At 39.1% G+C, this 20,781-nt stretch overlaps 1 protein-coding gene across 1 annotated transcript in view; it reads right to left on the bottom strand.

Moving 5' to 3' along the window:
• PEX7 (peroxisomal biogenesis factor 7) overlaps nt 1–20,781 on the bottom strand; it is a 75,930-nt gene that overhangs the window by 42,022 nt on the left and 13,127 nt on the right. Inside the window, exons 4-8 of the mRNA XM_027972493.3 lie at nt 18,889–18,966; nt 18,406–18,514; nt 7,434–7,540; nt 5,427–5,540; nt 1,950–2,005 (exon numbers count right to left, since the gene is read on the bottom strand). Coding sequence (XP_027828294.2) covers nt 1,950–2,005; nt 5,427–5,540; nt 7,434–7,540; nt 18,406–18,514; nt 18,889–18,966 — 464 coding nt within the window. The remainder of the gene's footprint in view (nt 1–1,949; nt 2,006–5,426; nt 5,541–7,433; nt 7,541–18,405; nt 18,515–18,888; nt 18,967–20,781) is intronic.

Genomic DNA, 20,781 nt, shown 5'->3' with positions numbered 1-20,781 from the left:
TAGTCTGAACATTCTTTTTCATTGCCTTTCTTTGGGATTGGAGTGAAAACTGACCCTTTCTAGTCCTGTGACCATTGCTGAGTTTTCCAAATTTGCTGGCATATTGAGTGCAGCACTTTCACAGCATCATCTCTTAGGATTTGAAGTAGCACAATTGGAATTCCATCACCTCCATTAGCTTTGTTCATAGTGATGCTTTCTAAGGCCCACTTGACTTCACATTCCAGGATGTCTGGCTCTAGGTGAGTGATCATACCATCGTGATTATCTGGGTCATGAAGATCTTTTTTGTATAGTTCTTCTGTGTATTCTTGCCACCTCTTCTTAGTATCTTCTGCTTCTGTTAGGTCCGTACCATTTCTGTCCTTTATTGTGCCCATCTTTGCATAAATTGTTCCTTTGGTATCTTTAATTTTCTTGAAGAGATCTCTAGTCTTTCCCATTTTTTGTTTTCCCCTATTTCTTTGCACTGATCAGTGAGGAAGGCTTTCTTATCTCTCCTTGCTGTTTGTTGGAACTCTGCATTCAAATGGTATATCTTTCTTTTTCTCCTTTACCTTTCACTTCTCTTCTATTCACAGCTATTTCTAAGCCCACCTCAGATAACTATTTTGCCTTTTTGTATTTCTTTTCCTTGGGGATGGTCTTGATCCCTGCCTCCTATACAATGTCACGAACCTCCGTCCATAGTTCATCAGGCACTCTATCAGATCTACTCCCTTGAATCCTTTTGTCACTTCCACTGTATAATCATAAGGGATTTAATTTAGGTCCGACCTGAATGGTCTAGTGGTTTTCCCTATTTTCTTCAATTTATGTCTGAATTTCACTTCACTATAACACTATTTAACACTGTAATAGAGGCATCTGTCAAGGCAATCAGATACATCAATTAGGGGCATCAGAACTTGAAGATGTAAAACTATATTTATAGATGTTATGATCATGAACTTGGAAACCTCTAAAGAATCAATGATCCTTAGATGGTAGAGAAACAGGCACTCTCAAACACTATTGCTTGGAATGGAAACTGGAATATTCCTCATGGGTAGGAATATATAACAAATATATAACAAAACAGAAGATACATATTTATATCGTTACCTTTTAATTTAGCAATCCCACTTCTGGGAATATATTCTGAAGCTAACTCTCTAGTGATATGAACATACTCACATACAAGGTTATTATTCATTGTGGCACTGTTATTTATAAAATACTTAAAACAAGTTAAATATCCATATATAGGAGAATAACTGAATAAAATATAGTATATGTACATAAAAGAGTTATTATGCAGAATGAAAAAGATCTTTATGAATTGATACAAAGTGATTTCCAAACTACTTTCCTAGAATTCTAAAACAGCAAGTAAGTAAAAATGTTGTAAATAATAAAAATCAGGAGTTATAAATCTGGAAAAGGAGAAAAAGTAGAATGAACCCTGTGTGGTGTGGGATCAGAACTGGGGCTATGATTAGAGATACATATATACATATTCATACATAGATATACATGTATACACACTTACATACAGTCATCCACAAACATACATACAGTCATGTTGTTTTTTTATATCAATTTTAGCTGTAAGATTTATATAATTAGACCTAAGCAAATAAGATTTCACAACTTTTGAAATCTAAATTTACAAAGGTACTAGCTAGTCAGTCTATGGCACAGGAAGATATTACTTTAGGAAAAACAGTCAGGAAAAAAGACTTAAATAGAAAGATCAAGCAAATCTTCAAATAATAAAGAATTCATTCATCCATGTGACTAGATCATAAAAACAGGAAAATATAATATTAATTTCAGTAGAAAATATTCTCATGTCTCCAGCTCAGATTATTTTTATATTAGCAAAATAAACATGTCCTTAATAAAAGTTATAAAGATGCAAATGGTACTTGGTATCTTACAATGAAACATATCAAAAACCACTGTACCTTACAGTAAAATCATAGGAACAGGAGGCCAGCACAGAAGCATGAAATGGTGAAAACTACAAAAGAAAACAAAAAAGTCAATTTTGAGGTTAACTGTAATTGTAACATGGTACTTCATAAGATCATTCCCATGCACTTTATTACAATGTCTAGACAGGACTGTCAGAAATACAGACACTATTATATGTCAAATAGATAACTAATAAGGACCTACTATATAGCACAGAGAACTCTACTCAATACTCTGTAATGGCATATATGGGAAGAGAATCTAAAAAAAGAATGGATATATGTATATGCATAACTGATTCACTTTGTTGTACACGTGAAACTAACATAACACTGTAACTCAACTATACTCCAATAAAAAAATTTTTTTAAGTATGTTTTTCCAAACCTTATTATGGTTTAATTCAAGGCAAAAATCTTTTAGTCTTCTAAGTATCCACCTACAGGAAAAATGGTTGTTTTACATTCTTCAAAGAAAGTCATTTCTCAAGCTTTTCAAATCTTATTTAAAATTAAATATTCCCTAAATGTTGCTATTCTGGAAAAATTAAGCACAATTTCATATTGGCTATCCAAAATCAACTTCTACAAATCTAAAGGACATAAGTGTATGATGATTCACACATATAATTATCTAATGAACCAATCTTGTAAATATATTTTATGACTGCTATTAGGCACAAGCATCAAACATTTAAATGTTAAAAGTTTTTAAATAATTTTTATGCTATTTGTATATCACATCTAATGAAAATGATATCAAGGTCAAAAATTGCAAATTTTAAGGACAGGTAATATACAAGTATTAATATACATCTTTTAACTGGCTGCCCACTGTAATTTTATTTCCTCAGTGTTTTTCTTACCAGTGCTTTAAACGTTTATATACACATATATACTTACATTTGAATGTTCTTCACAGTTTGCAAAACACTTTCACTATTTCACCCTATTTCATTCTCAGAAGAACTATGAAGTATATATAGAAAACATTTTTTAACTACCCAAACTTGTGTGCCATTTAAAAAAAAAATCTGGGCACTGGGTCTCATATTTTGAGTTATAACCAGAAAAATTTTAAATATTAACTGTAACTTAAAATTTTTTAAATGGGGATAACAGAACTATCTTAATTAAAAGATCAAAAAGGTACTTATCTGTAATGTAAAAAAACAAAAATGAAATTGGGAGATGTCCCTTAATAAGATGTTTTCCACAGTGACTTAGCAAAATTTACCTAAATAAAAGCTGGGAAGGACTTCCCTGGTGGTTCAGTGATTAAGAATCCACTTGCCAACCCAGGAAACATGTTTGAACCCTGGTCCAGGAGGCTACCCACAGGCAACAAAGCCCACACACAACTACCGAGCCTGCACTCTAGAGCACATTGGTACTTAAGAAGAGGAACCACCACAAGACATCCCTGCCTGCCGTAACTAGAGAAGGCCCCCGTGGGGTAACAAAGACCCTAAACACAGACACACATACACACACACACAGACACACACACACACACACACACACACACAAAGACACACACAGACACAGACACAGACACACCAGCTGGACATCCCCACCTGCCGTAACTAGAGAAGGCCCCTATGGGGTAACAAAGACCCTACACACACACACACACACACACACACACCAGCTGGACATCACTCACACACACACACACACACACACACACACACACACACACCAGCTGGACATCACACACACACTCAAGCTGGACATCACACACCACCAGCTGGACATCACACACACACACACACACACCAGCTGGACATCACACACACACACACACACCAGCTGGACATCACATACACACACACATAGACACACACACACACAGACACACACCAGCTGGACATCCCCGTCTGCCGTAACTAGAGAAGGCCCCCGTGGGGTAACAAAGACCCTACACACACACAGACACACACACACACAGACATACACACACAGACACACACACACAGACATACACACACAGACACACACACGCCCAGCTGGACATCCCCGCCTGCCGTAACTAGAGAAGGTCCCCGTGGGGTAACAAAGACCCTATACACACATAGACACACAGACAGACACACACACACAGACACACACACAGACACAGACACATACACACAGACATACACACACAGACACACAGACACACACACGCCCAGCTGGACATCCCCGCCTGCCGTAACTAGAGAAGGTCCCCGTGGAGTAACAAAGACCCTACACACACACAGACACACACACAGACACACACACCAGCTGGACATCCCCACCTGCCGTAACTAGAGAAGGCCCCCGTGGGGTAACAAAGACCCTACACATACACAGACACACACACAGACACACAGACACACACACACACACAGACACAGACACACACAGACATACACACACACACACAGACATACACACACAGACATACACACACAGACACACATACAGACACACACCCAGCTGGACATCCCCGCCTGCCGTAACTAGAGAAGGCCCCCGTGGGGTAACAAAGACCCTACACATACACAGACACACACACACACACAGACACACACACACACACACACACACACAGACATACACACACAGACACACATACAGACACACACCCAGCTGGACATCCCCGCCTGCCGTAACTAGAGAAGGCCCCCGTGGGGTAACAAAGACCCTACACACACACAGACACAGACACACAGACACACATACACAGACACACACACACAGACACACACACACCCAGCTGGACATCCCCTCCTGCCGTAACTACAGAAGGCCCCCATGGGGTAACAAAGACCCTACACACACACACCCACATACCCACACCCACACACACACTCACCCACACCCACACCCACACACACCCCAGCTGGACATCCCCGCCTGCCATAACTAGAGCAGGACCCCGTGGAGTAACAAAGACCCTACACACCAAAAAAAAAAGCTGGAAAACTAATGTTAGTCAGTTTATAACCTGACAAATTCAGGAGAGGCAGAAGAAAAAAGTTATCTCTACTATTTACAAAGTAGGAATTTTTCTATACTCTATAACTTTTGTGAACATTCATATATACAATCATGTTAGGGAAAAGAAAGAATTAACCACCTCTCTGTACAAGTTTCAACAAAATAAACTTTTCCACTGAATGAAAAATTATAAAGACTCTAACACTAAAACTAAATTACTATAAAGTTTTAAAAGAAATAGTAGCATGGGGATGACAGAATGAGAAAAACATTTTTATTCACTCCTGAGTACCACCTGACTATATTGTTATAAGTCACTCAATAATCATTCCAGTATTTTACCTAATTTTAGCTTTCAATGTTTATTACCATTCACTGGGTAACAAAACATGAAAAAAAAAAAGAATCAATAACCCCATCCCTTAAACACCTTTTAAATGTACTTCATTGACTGTATTTATCTTTTTGTTCTGTGTAGAAAAAGAAAAGATAAAAACTTACTTTCACTCTCCTAATAGCGTAAGTGTGACCGAGAAGTTCAAACACAGGTTGTCGTACATTCCTCAAGTCCCAGCCTCTCAAACTACAATCAACCGCCCCCGTCACCACCAAGTTCTGCAAACAATAAAGCAAGGTTAAGTGTGACTCTTTACAAGTACGCAGCAGCCAAGCTTTCCTACTGGAAATAGTATCTATTTTCTGGTACTTATTTAATCTGAACCCAGAAGTCATTCTTAAAAAGTTACATAACATTATAGAAAGGAGTTAAAATATGAATCAAAAGCAAAACTTAGTATGACTTGGAAGAAAAGGAACTCAATATGCCTTGGGTATATGAAGGAACACAGCACACAAGAGAAAAAGGCATAGTCTCACACAACCTTGTAGCTTCTCCCACTTACTTTTAGGGATACTAATAAGAACACAAGTTACTAAAAATTACACCTGACAGAAGAGCCCACCTGTCTTTTCAGTGTCCTCGGAGGTTTCTACCAGGTGTTAAAAGGCAAGAGACTGCTAATTCACAAATATTTGAAAGGGCAAAGGTATAAATTAAATGTTGTTTTCCTAATTCTAAATCAATCATTGCTCCTAACTCTCATGGACCATGTCATAATGTAATAGCTAACTCTATCTGAGAATTTTTGCAAATAGTGGGTAGTCTCCTATCTAGAACATTAGGTGAACCCAGAGTTCACGGATGAATAGGCCAAGAGCTGGGTCCACACTCAGCCCCATTCCACATCGACCAGGGCAGTAATCCATTGTCTGAACGTCAATAGAAGCTCATTTTTAAAAAGCTTCAGCGATTGTTTTTAAAAATTTTTAAAGTACTCTCAAGTGTATATCTGGAGAAGGCAAGAAGGCAATGGCACCCCACTCCAGTACTCTTCCTGGAAAATCCCATGGATGGAGGAGCCTGGTAGGCTGCAGTCCATGGGGTTGTTAAGAGTCGGACACGACTGAGTGACTGCACTTTCACTTTTCAGTTTCATGCATTGGAGAAGGAAATGGCAACCCACTCCAGTGTTCTTGCCTGGAGAATCCCAGGGACGGGGGAGCCTGGTGGGCTGCCATCTATGGGGTCGCACAGAGTTGGACACAACTGAAGCGACTTAGCAGCAGCAGCAGGAGCAGCAAGTGCATATCAGCATCTTTTTTAGAATTCCCTAAAGTATAACATATAGTCCACAATTTCATTTTCTTATTTGGAAAATTCATGGGTGAGATTTGAACTGTAGTCATCAGCACTGAAAATTTTATTAAAATCAAGTATTATTTTAAATATGTTCTATATCTTCTTTCATTTTATTTCTTTCTAATTAAAGAACTCAGCCAATACAATGTTCCCTTAATTTTCATTGACTAAAACTGGGAAAAAAACAAAGTTATGTTATACTTAACTGTCACAGTCAACAGATCACTTCAGGTACATAAATATAATTAAATGGCATATCAACACATATTTAATCCATTTCTATTTCTAATTCATATGCCCATATGGTTAGCTGAAGGTTGCAAAAGGTTGTAAATGGACACTGCTATCTTCCAGAAACATGAAGCTTAGTTAGGCTTGTAAGGGAAAATGAAACAGAAAATTCCTAAAGCCGATGGACTGTCAAATTAAAAATTAAGTTACAAATAGTTCAGCAGCCTTACTAGCAAAGTGCAAAAGAAATGAAGGCAAAAGATGATACAAATTGGCAGGGTTAAGAGCAATAAAGTAAAAAATTACATAAATTGTAAAGCAGTTCCCCAAACAAACAAGTAAGGCTGCACTATTGAACTTTTGAGAATTTCTGTTTCTTATTCAGCCTGTTTTATGTGCACTTAAATCCAATTAATGCTAATGCAGGTCACTCACAATCATCAATTAGAAAGGAAAGGGACTGAATCTAACTTAATGGCCCATAAACACTATCCAAGTCCACATAAACAAAGATAAAATCTAGAACATTTCAACCTTAGGAAGGGCTCAGTAGCTAAGGATAGAACCAGATAGGGTACCTCATTGTATTTACACCAGTCACAGCTCAAAATTTCCGCCTGATGTGCTGGAACCACAATTCTGACTCCTGCTGTCTTCACGTCCCAGATTCTCAAAGTCTGATCGCCTGGTCAAAGAGGAAGACTCGATCACTCTTTATCACACCACTTGGATGCTTGGTACCCATGATGACAAGTCGGGGAAAACACACCACTTCCATTATCAGGACATTGCCATCTGTATGTCATATACACATATACATTGTTTTACACGATAATAACATATAAGAACTACTAAAAGTGACAGCTACAAAAAACAAGGCACCATATTAAGTTTTTAGATCTACTCAAAGCAGGAAAATCTGAGTCTCACACGGACACAAGCAGAGCAGTGACTAAGCACACGCCCAGTGCATTTTTCTTCAGGAAAGGAAAAGGCTCTGAAAATCCTCGTTTCTTTGTAAGTAAAGTTAGCACCCTGTACCAGTATATTCTACAGGAAGCAAAGTGGTTAACAGTTTTACTGTAAAATGTGTGCAAAGTCTACCAAGTCAGAATGGATCATTTCAAATCTTAGCTTTTACATTTATCACATTTTAAAGGGCCATCCAAAGGTATGGATTTCACCTTGAAAGAAACAAGTGGAGAAAATGTACGGATTATACTCTGAATTACTACAAAAATGATTTATACCACCTAGCTGCACAGAGTCAACCCTGATTAGCTGTTTTAGATGCTGTGCGCCTTCAATTTTGTAAAATAAGAGGAAACAACAAAATGACCAGATGAAAAATTCTGAATATATGTACATCTTCATTAAAAGTAAATTACACACAATAACTGATCCTCTGAGAAAGCCAGTTCAGGTTAATGTAAAAAAAAAAATAATAATGCTGTGATGGCAGTAATGGTCTTGATTCCATTTAGTAGTTGTGTGACCCTGCACAAGCTGTATAATATCTCTGAGATTTGTATTTGTAGTTCCTCAGAATGCCTGGATGGAGGATGGTACAAAAACATTTAGTATAATAAAGTTTCTGTAAAGCTTTAGCATGGTCTCTAGCATATAGCAGATATGCTAATAAGTGGTATATAAAAACATTAACTTTTAAACGTTTCCTTTAGTTACCTACATATAATTTCCTATCATCCCAATTTTAAATTATTTGTCATTTAGCTAAGTCTAATAATTTCAGACAATTTTTTTTCTGATTTCTTTGCAAGTTAAGAAAGATAAGAATTAAACTGCTTGTGGTAATGAAATGTAGAGTTTAAGAATAGGGGCTTTGGAGCTTCAGAGCTTAGCTCTAGTCCAGCTCAATCATTTTGTAGTTGTTGACATTCAGCCAAGTTACTTAACATCTTGAATTGTCATTTTCCTTACCTACGATAAAATATCTGCCTCATACAGACCCACAGACACAGGGAACAAATCACTGACCCACCAGCTCAGTGACAGAAGGACAGGAGGAAAATACAGGGGTAGGAGATTAAGAAGTACAAACTATCATGTATAAAATAAGATACAAAGATATACTGAACAACAAACGGAATATAGCTAATATTTTATAATAGCTATAAATGGTGTATAACCTTTAAAAATTGTGAATCACTATTTTGTATAACTGCAACTTACATAACTTTGTAAACCAACTATACTTCAAAAGACACAAAAACATATCTGCCTTACAAAGCTGCCCCTGGCACAGCTAGACTGGCCTAAAGGAGATATTTGGGATTTCTCTGAGCTGTGATTGAAAAAATAATGCCAGTCCCCCTCACACAGGAGAATTTACAGGTTACAAAACTGAGGAATGGTTGGTTGGCCATGTGTTTCACTGTATGGAGAAAGTTGACCTGCACAGTCAAGTCAGCCAGCAGAGAAAACCCCAGATTAGAGACAGAGAATGTGTCCTGAGGTTGTTTAAGCATCCCTTCCCCTTCGGGGGTTGCTTTCCAATCAATTCTACAAAGACCTACAGTTGCTCAAGCTCTCCTATTACCACCTGCAGGCAGAGGAGATTCCTTATCATTGTCGCAGCTGTGAATGGAATTCACCTGAAGCTTCAGACTCAAAGCCTAGCTCCAGAGAAAAAGATTAAACTCAGCACAGGGCTTCCAGTAAAAACACAGGAAATGTTTAAATGATGTACATGAGATTTCAAAAGTTTATATGTTATATTAAGCCTGATATAACATATAACACGGGTCATGGTGGAGAGTTCTGACAAAATGCGGTCCACTGGAGAAGGGAATGGCAAACCACTTCAGTATTCCTGCCTTGAGAATCCCAAGAACAGTATGAAAAGGCAAAAAGATAGGACGCTGAAAGATGAACTTTGCAGGTCAGTGGGCGCCCAATATGCTACTGGAGATCAGTGGAGAAATAACTCCAGAAAGAATGAAGAAACGCAGCCAAAGTAAAAACAATACCCAGTTGTGGATGTGACTGGTGATGGAAGCAAGGTCAGATGCTATAAAGAGCAGTATTGCATAGGAACCTGGTATGTTAGGTCCATGAATCAAGGCAAATTGGAAGTGATCAAACAGGAGATGGCAAGAATGAACATTGACATTCTAGGAATCAGCGAACTAAGATGGACTGGAATGGGTGAATTTAGCTCAGATGACCATTATATCTACTACTGTGGGCAAGGGAGTAGCCATCATAGTCAACAAAAGGGTCCAAAATGCAGTGCTTAGATGCAATCTCAAAAACAACAGAATGATCTCTGTTGGTTTCCAAGGCAAACCATTCAATATCACAGTAATCCAAGTCTATGCCCCAACCAGTAATGCTGAAGAAGCTGAAGTTGAATGGTTCTATGAAGACCTACAAGACCTTCTAGAATTGACACCCAAAAAAGATGTCCTTTTCATTACAGGGGACTGGAATGCAAAAGTAGGAAGTCAAGAAACACCTGGAATAACAGGCAAATTTGGCCCCTGAGTACAGAATGAAGCAGGGTAAATGCTAATAGAGTTCTGCCAAGAAAATACATTGGTCATAGCAAACACCCTCTTCCAACAACACAAGAGAAGACTCTACACATGGACATCACCAGATGGTCAACACCAAAATCAGACTGATTATATTCTTTGAAGTCAAAGATGGAGAGGCTCTATACAGTCAGCAAAAACAAGACCGGGAGCTGACTGTGGCTCAGATCATGAACTTACTGCCAAATTCAGACTTAAATTGAAGACAGTAGGGAAAACCACTAGACCATTCAGGTATGAGCTAAATCAAATCCCTTATGACTATACAGCGGAAGTGAGAATAGATTTAAGGGACTAGATCTGATAGATAGAGTGCCTGATGAACTATGGACTGAGGTTTGAGACACTGTACAGGAGACGGCAGCAAAACCATCTCCAAGAAAAAGAAATGCAAAAAAGCAAAATGGTTGTCTGAGGAGGCCTTACAAATAGCTCTGAAAAGAAGAGAAGTGAAAAGCAAAGGAGAAAAGGAAAGATGTACCCATTTGAATACAGAGTTCCAAAGAACAGCATGGAGAGATAAGAAAGCCTTCCTCAGTGATCAGTGCAAAGAAATAGAGAAAAACAACAGAATGGGAAACACTAGAGATCTCTTCAAGAAAATTAGAGATACCAAAGGAACAATTCATGCAAAGATGGGCTTGATAAAGGACCGAAATGGTATGGACCTAATAGAAGCAGAAGATAATTAAGAAGAGGTGGCAAGAATACACAGAAGAACTGTACAAAAAAGATCTTCACGACCCAGATAATCACGATGGTGTGATCACTCACCTAGAGCCAGATATCCTGGAATGTGAAGTCAAAGTGGGTCTTAGAAAGCCTCACTACGAACAAACCTAGTGGAGGTGATGGAATTCCAATTGTGCTACTTCAAATCCTAAAAGATGATGCTGTGAAAGTGCTGCACTCAATATGCCAGCAAATTTAGAAAACTCGGCAATGGCCACAGGACTGGAAAAGGTCAGTTTTAATTCCAATCCCAAAGGAAGGCAATGTTAAAGAATGCTCAAACTACCGCACAATTGCACTCATCTCACAGGCTAGCAAAGTAATACTCAAAATTCTCCAAACCAGGTTTCAGCAATACGTGAACTATGAGCTTCCAGATATTCAAGCTGGTTTTAGAAAAGGCAGAGGAACCACAGATCAAATTGCCAACATCTGCTGGATCACTGAAAAATCAAGAGAGTTCCAGAAAAAAACATCTATTTCTTTTTTATTGACTATGCCAAAGCCTTTGACTGTGTGGATCACAATAAACTGTGGAAAACTCTTCAAGAGAGGGAATACCAGACCACCTGACCTGCCTCTTGAGAAACCTGTATGCAGGTCAGGAAGCAACAATTAGAACTGGACATGGAACAACAGACTGGTTCCAAATAGGAAAAGGAATACGTTAAGGCTATATATTGCCACCCTGTTTATTTAACTTCTATGCAAAGTACATCATGAGAAACACTGGGCTGGATGAAGCACATGTTGGAATCAAGATTGCCTGGAGAAATATCAGAAGATAACCTCAGATATGCAGATGACACTACCCTTATGGCAGAAAGTGAAGAAGAACCAAAGAGCCTCTTGATGAAAGTGAAAAAGTAGAGTGAAAAAGTTGGCTTAAAGCTCAACATTCAGTAAACTAAGATCATGGCATCCAGTCCCATCACTTCATGGCAAATAGATGGAGAAACAATGGAAACAGTGGCAGACTTTATTTTTCTGGGCTCCAAAATCACTAAAGATGGTGACTGCACCCATGAAATAAAAGGATGCTTACTCCTTGGAAGAAAAGTTATGACCAACCTAGACAGTATATTAAAAAGCAGAGACATTTCTTTGCCAACAAAGGTCCGTCTAGTCAAGGCTATGGTTTCTCCAGTAGTCATACTGTATGGATGTGAGAGTTGGACTATAAAGAAAGCTGAGAGCCAAAGAATTGATGCTTTTGAACCGTACTGTTGGAGAAGACTCTTGAGAGTTCCTTGGACTGCAAGGAGATCCAACCAGTCCATCCTAAAGGAAATCAGTCCTGAATGTTCACTGGAAGGACGGATGTTGCAGCTGAAACTCCAATACTTTGGCTACCTGGTGCAAAGAGCTGACTCATTTGAAAAGAGCCGGATGCTGGAAAGATTGAAGGTGAGAGGAGAAGGGGACGACAGAGGATGAGATGGTTGGATGGCATCACTGACTCAAATGGACATGAGTCTCAGTAAACTTCAGGAGTTGGTGATGGACAGGGAGGCCTGGCGTGCTGCAGTCCATGGGGTCGCAGAGTTGGACGCGACTGAGCGACTGAACTGAACCGAACCGATCAGGTCTGAAAGGCTCCCTTGGTGGCTCAGACAGTAAAGAATCCACCTGCAACGCAGAAGATGTAGGAGACATGCGTTCGATTCCTGCGTCAGAAAGATCCCCTGGAGTAGGACATGGCAACCCACTCCAGTATTCTTGCCTGGAAAATTCCATGGGAAGAGGAGCCTGGCAGGCTACAGTCCATAGGTCGCAAAGAGTCAGACACGACTGAGCGACTTCACTTCACTTCAAAGCATTGTTTAAAGTTCAGTGAGCTCATGTTCATCCTAATAATTACATTCTATGGGTGTATGCGAATGCTTTACAGTGTCAAAACATTACAATAAACGTGGACTAGGAGTTAAGAAGTAACTAGTAATTTTAGCAACAATATGGATGAATCTCACAAAACATAATGCTGAGCAAAAGAAACCAAGACAGCAGAACATAAAAACAGGTAACATTAATCGATGCTATTAGGAGGCAGTTCAGAGGTCACCCTCGAATGGACAGGGGTGGTAATGAAGAATGTAAGAGGGGCTTCTGAGAACATCCTGTTTCTTGACCCGGGTCCCGAGAGCCCAGGTCTCCAGAGTCTCCTGCATGGGCAGGCAGATTCTTTACCACTAGTGCCACCTGGGAAGCCCCAGTACACAGGTGTGTTCATTGTGAAAATCCATCGTGCTATAAATAGGCACTGTTCTGTGTGTGTATTATATACTTCAACAATAGATTAAACAAATAACCACCACAAAGGCTGGGTGGATGCCTCTATCAAATTTCTCTGGGACAATATTCTGGTTCTTCACCAGCATAGTCAGGCAAAGTTTTTTTTTTTTAAAGACTACAGTTTAGGTTGTCCCCTCTGGCAGTTAACTTAAAGAGCACAAAGAGAGTGAGAAGTGCTCTGAAGGAGCTGAGAATCCCACTTCCGCACATCCGGCACTTCCTCCTCCTCATTTCATTTGCCAGGTAGGAGAGAGACCTTCTGGCCAACTGGTACCATGACTCATTCAACTCGTTTAGCCACCAGGACATCTATATTTATATTGCTTGTTTAATTGCATTTTCCAGACAACTGGCCTTTCATTGTCAGCCAGACGTTTACCAGGGCCCTGCGGCAGTGCCACAGACCCACCTGAATTACCAGCTTCTCTTATCAGTTGCAGACTTGCCACTGGCAACAAAACCAGTGCATTTAAGTGCATGATATGGTACAGGAAGTGCTGGCTACTACCATGTCTAATTCAAGTTGCGGCATTAAGAAGAAGCTGGGTAAGGAGAATGAGTGTAAACGGTGAATCTGAAACCAGGAAGTGAAATGAACAGCAAAAGATGCATATTGGGCCCAAATAATTTAATTTATTTGAAATGCCAGATGTCTATCAAATGACTTTTTTCTTTGAGTAGAATGATGTTTTTTTCAAACTGCTGGACTCCACACATTGAGGCATGGCTATGATTTATGCAATTATATGGAGTCAGTAATAGCAGTAATTTAGTTTTCTTGGTTCAAAAGAAAGTTTACTCCATATTAATCCTCCTCATGTAATGAGCTCAAATATTCTTCCCTTCCATCTCATACAATTTGGAAATGTGAATTATGTAAGAATAAAACTTTAACAAACGAAACAAAACCAACACCCTTAGAGAACTCTGCTAAGGAAGATCTAAATGTCTAAGTCCTACTTCCTTTTGGTTTGTCTTAACTTAGCTAATGATAAATTTAGTACTACAACTTTGAGGGGGATCAAATTCTTAGAAAAATTTAAATATTATATTCTCATGAAAGTGAAAGTGTTAGCTGCTCAGTCATGTCTGACACCTTGCAACCCCGCCAGGCAAGAATACTGGAGTGGGTAGCCATTCCTTTCTCCGGGGGATCTTGCCAACCCAGGGAATGAATTCGGATCTCCTGCACTACAGGTGGATTCTCTGCCATCTGAACCACCAGGGAAGCCCATATTATTATATACTATCTTAAAATATAAACTGTTATAAGCAGTTGAATGATATAATTAGCTATATGTGTACCACAGGATTAGACATAAAACTATGTCTTGACTGCCAATTATATAAGCTGCTTATCATTTTTAATATTTGTGAAGACAAATATTTTACAACTTTGTGTTCTTCAACCATGAATTTTACAGCTGAGATGATTTTTATGCAAATACTATAGTATGTTTCATAGCAAACTCTTGTCTGTAAGCAAGAAAACAAAGAGAATTAATGGATAAAAGACTATAATATAACTCAAACTATAACTGGCAAAACTCAGAAAAAAACTAAGTTCTCAATCTTAGGAAACCACTTCTTTGAATTCAGCACTGAATCCATTCTATAGAGTTTTTAAAAGATAAGTATATTTCTGCTAAAAATAAGCACGAAATTTCCATTACATCAACAGAAATAAGCTATTCATTAGACATCTCAAACAGAGCAACATCACAGACTAGTACAGTGTTTCCCAAATCAGGCTCATCACTAGACTCAGCTTGGGTGATTAAAAAATACACCTCTCAGAGGCATCTGATTCAGTAGGACTAAGATGAAGGCTAGAATTCTGTTGTTTTTTACGACTGAGCGACTTCACTTTCACTTTCTTCCTTGGTAGCTCGGGGTAAAGAATCCACCTGCCAATGCAGGAGACGCGGGTGTGATCCCTGGGTCAGGAAGACCCCCTGCAGAAGGGAAGGGCAATCCACTCCAGTATTCTTGTCAGGAAAACCCCATGGACAGAGAAGTCTGGTGGCCTACAGTCCATGGGGTCGCAAAAAAAGCCAATTTCGACTTAGCGACTAAACAACAGCAACGGACTGCAATGGTGGGCCAGGTTTCAGGATCACTGGACAGGTTACGTTATTATACAAGCATACATTTCAGATTCCACCTGGAGCAAGAAACCTGAAACTCGGTTCCCAGAGTTTTAGTTCCCAGGTAAGCACTGACTCTCAATCCTTACAGCACATAACGCATGCAAAGACTATGCAGATCTTCCTCCAACATGACCTATACTCTCCATGTTCATCCCTTTACTTCCCACTTCTCACCTCCTCATCTGCCTGTTCATAAGGTAGCAGCTGAAGCACTATTTCCTTAGGGAAGTTGCTCTGACCAGCCAGTTTTGACAAGCTCAAGAATCCTTTGCTGTGTTCCCACGAATCCTGAGCACACACGTTAATGACACGAGGCACCACTCAGAGCGCCCTTACTCTGTGCCAGGCACGGTCCTAAGCCTTCAAGCTTGTATCTTAATTAATTCACTTAATCCTCATCAAAACTCCACAACACAGGTTATTACTATCATTCTTATTTTTTAAATGAGGAATGAAGAGACAGAGGTTAAGTAGCATGACCGAAGCCATGTAAGAGCAGTGAAAGGAGAATCTGATCACAGCAAGTCCAGCTCCAGAGTCTGTGTCCGTAACCACTGTGCTGTGACCTCTTTCTCAAAGAACTTCACGCTCCTCATCATTGCTGTCCCTAGGTGTTTTTTCTTAGCATCTCTTTCCCACTGGACTACATGCTCAGTGTATCTTCAGTGCCTAGACAACAGCAGACATTCACTAAAGACCTGAATGATTCACCAATAATATCCCTTTTGACAATCAAAATTAACCTTAAATATGTTTTAAAAATTTTGATAATACAGTTATTTCCATAGCTTATATAATAGTAATCAAAAAACTGCAGTGTTTGCTTGTATAAGGCACTCAGCTATGTTGAAGACGACACATGCCCTATTGGAAATACATGAAAACAATTCAAGCAAAGAAAACACACAAAGAAGTGCACTGCAAGTACACAACTTGGGAAGCAAATTTTCTTGTCTCTCTTGAAATGGCAAAGGCACAGTGAGAGTTTTAGAGCTTACCCCAACTTTTATAGGCCACAAACCCTCCTTTTGAGCTAATTACTAATTTATTTTAAAGATTAGAAAATTTTAAATTCTAATAAACGCTTTAGTATAATGTTTTTTGAAAAGAAAATTAGCTGTCTAACTGAAAAGCAAGAGAAGTATGTTCTAGAAGATAAAAAACTTTAATATATTTGGAATGGACATAGACTTTTTATGGAGGAATACAGGAAAATGTTACTAACAGCAGTTCTATAGGAGAGGGGGAATGAGCAGTTACCTTTTATTTGGCATGTCTCTGTGGTGTCTGAATTTCTTCACTACGTATATGCTCAAATAGAAATTTTCAGGGTTACCATTTCTGTTTTCTCTTCATAAATTTACTTTTTGATAGTTATACAAGAAACAAGAAATAAAGAGTGCTGATATTATCTTGTCAATCACCACAAACATTTATGATTAATTAACACGTTATACATTATTGTAACTGTTACTCAGACTTAGCAACCTTACTCTGATCAACAAACCAAAGATAAAGCCATCTAAGCCAAAGCAGCTCAGTAGCTAATAAAAGGAGCTAGACTGGTTTCCAACTTGGAAAGATTCATAACTGGTTAGGATCTACCTAAGACAGATCGTTAATCATGAATTAATCATTAATTAAACCATATTTGTTCATTAATAGTTGTGCTTGACAAATTTACATTACAAAAAGTCATGGTGTGACAGATATTATGATATTACTAAAAATTAATATTCCATTCTAAACCACATGAATATAACTCTGACTTCCAATGTACTGTTTCCCCACTGGGAATGACTCTACCGTCTAACCAGGGACAGAAAGGAAAATTGTTCTTGCTGTCTCAGCCTCTTCTCCCCATCATCCTCTGGGAGGACCCTGCCACTGAACTTGTTCATGTAAAGCCAGGACCACAGAAGTTGACAGGCTAGGCTGGTGGGGAAAAAGGCAAAAGAATAAAAGTACAAGAGCTGTGACGGCAGGGCTGCAGCATGTGAGAGAAAGGCAAACAGCCAGGGGAGAGGTGCTCTAGAGCAGCCAGGGGCGAGTGACGGTGCGGGCCGCTATTTCAACGACCATTTGGCAGGTGGCCCATGTTGTTTTAAATGGACTGCAGACAAGCTGTGCGATGTTTCTCTACAAATTATGTATATTGTTCAGATTATACATGATTTATGAATTGGCCTAAAGAACCAAATTTGTAAACCCTCATGCAAACACTACAAAATCTAATTTTTAAACGTCTATAAAATGACTTCTGTCCATTAAAAAATATAGAGATATATACATGTATGTATCTACTTAATCTTAGAATTGAAGACATACATTAAAAGCAAACAGGAAAAATGATCATACCAAATACAGTCTTGCTATGGCTTAGTGGCAATGAATTAATCCCTAACAGAGGGGTAAATATCAAGCAAAGGAGGTTAACTATGTGTGAGACATTTTGTGTTTCCTTATTTCATCCTGTGAACAACTCCACAAGCCCCATTTTACTGATGAGAAAAGTCATCACATCACCCTGAGGTCCCACAATTGACCACTGAAAGGAGTTTTCAAATTCAATCAAGTTCAATGTCAGAGTCCTCACTTTGTCCCTGACCTCTCATCTCACCAAAAGAATACATGTTAAGGCAAAAGGTTAGAAGCAGGTTGGCTAATTCTTGTCTAGAGACTAAGAAAGAATGAAATAGTCTCAAGAGTTCAAGTAGGAATGCTCACTTCTCCAAACCTAAGGTACACAGCGCCACCTTCTGGGGAAAGTGAGGTCACCATTCACCACAAACAAGGTTTTTGGTAAATTTATTATTTACCTGAGGATGAAGCAAAGCAGCCAGGAATGTGGGGAGACCAGATCGTGCTATAAATGACATTTTCATGACCTCTAAAAGTGCACAGAGACTTTCCAACAGTTGGATCCCACTACAAATAAAGGAACAGATCAATCACTTAACAGGAGTAAATTAAAATTTATGCTTTATATATACTATATATGATACATCATATATATACACATACAATATATACATATATCTCAAGGATTTATGTAAAGTATATTTTTATATAAAGCAGCATAATATTTAAGAGGCCAAAATAATGCTGAGCTAATTATTATTTTATAGCTCAAAGATTAGAAAATTTTAAATTCTAATAAGCCCTTTAATACAATGTTTTTTGAAAAGAAAATTAGCTGTCTAACTGAAAAGCAAGAGAAGTATGTTCTAGAAAATAAAAAACTTGAGTGGACACTCTGGGGAAGGGAATATCTGGTTTTACATACAGTAATGCTGACATACCAGTCTGACAGTTTGATCCCATGAGCCAGACACCACAAGCTGTTCACCTCTGGTTTGGCTCCAGTCAACACTGTACACCTAAAACATTTAAAAGTGTCATTTATAAAGTGAAAGAGCTGGGGCGGGGGAGACACATGTATACCTATGACCGATTCATGTTGATGTACGGCAAAAACCATCACAATATTGTAATTATCCTTCAATTAAAATAAATAAATTAATTTAAAAAAAAGGAAAGAGCATCAAGTTCAACATTACATCTTATCTGTTTATAACCGAATAGTCAGTTAGAACAACTAATTCACTTGGTTAAAACATCAAAGCTCTATAAACCTCCCCACAGTGTCAGACAAAGGTCATTGTGTCTATGCCCCTAGACTTACCCCTAACAGATAAGACTCCACTCTACAGAGCTGAGAATCCTACAGAGTATTTCTAAGATCTTCTCCACTAAAACAAATTATACATATGTTTAAACCTCCCAATAAATCACTGTCTGCAGCACCCTGAAGAAACATCAGAGAAGATTAGAAAGTTAGTCATCTAAAAACACTTGCCAGGCCAATGTTTATCAGAAAGCAGTAAAATTCAATTAATATTTTAGTCTTTCTTGATAAAAGCATATAGGAACCAGGTTTTCCTTTCAGATCTATTGGTAAACAGCTTCAGTTATCTAATGCTGCTCTCAGTAAATCACTTTAAGTGAATTTTTGAAAACTTATGGAAACAGTTTTAATCCTGTTATCAGATAAAACAGGTCATATACAGATCACTACTGGAAGCTAAGTTCAACTAAATTATGTGCATAATGAAACTTCACAAAAGCAGTCCTGCCCCAGACCCAAGAATATGCCATTAAGTGTGAACAGCCAGCAGGTTTATTTTGAATCTAAAAACTCTACCATATTTATGCAGGAAGTATGACTGTCTGGGGTTTGTGGCAGCTAAAGTATGGGTTCCCTGCTCTCTGCTGCCTAATGCTATGCCTAGCCATATTGGAACTTGAGTTTAAAACCAAAAAAATTGGTAACACTGATTCTGCCTTTACTTAAAACTTTGATATTTGGCTCACTGCAGATTTACGTTAATTTTGATTTCAAAAATACTGCATTAAGAGATTGTTTAGGGCTTCCCAGGTGGCGCTAGTGGTAAAGAACACACCTGCCCATCCAGGAGATGTAAGAGACTCAAGGCACACACATTCAAGCCCTGGTTAAGAAAGATCCACTGGAGGAGGCACCCCACTCCAGCACTCTTGCCTGGAGAATCCCATGGACAGAGGAGCCTGACTGGCTATAGTCCACGGCATCACAAAGAGTCTGACACACAACTGAAGCGACTTAGCATGAACACAAGAGATTATTTATCCTGACTACTGAGCTTTTTGTGTACAGTCACTCAGACCTGTCAGACTCTTTGCGACCCTATGGACTGTAGCCTGCCAGGTTCCTCTCTCCGTGGAATTTTCCAGGCAAAAATACTGGAGTGGGTTGCCATTTCCTCCTCCAGGGGATCTTCCTGACCAGGGATCAAACCCGTGTCTCGTGTCTCCCACTTTGGCAGGCGAGTTCTTTCGCACCAGTGCCACCTGGGAGGTTTTTTGGGGTGGCTCAGACAGTAAAGCGTCTGCCTGCAATGCGGGAGACCCAGGTTCAACCCCTAGGTTGGGAAGATCTCCCGGAGAAGGAAATGGCAACCCACTCCAGTACTCTTGCCTGGAAAATCCCATGGACGGAGGAGCCTGGTGGGCTACATTCCATGGGGTCGCAAAGAGTCAGACACGACTGAGCAACCTCGCTTTCACTCCACTTAAATTACATATCCAAAGTAAGCACTCCACCACTCTAGTTGTGGCCCAGCTGCAGCCTGTATTCTTACAAAAGAGAGAAGAGC

This window comes from Ovis aries, chromosome 8 (assembly GCF_016772045.2).
Source record: "Ovis aries strain OAR_USU_Benz2616 breed Rambouillet chromosome 8, ARS-UI_Ramb_v3.0, whole genome shotgun sequence".
NCBI lineage: Eukaryota > Metazoa > Chordata > Mammalia > Artiodactyla > Bovidae > Ovis > Ovis aries.
This window is presented reverse-complemented; position numbering and strand designations above follow the sequence as displayed.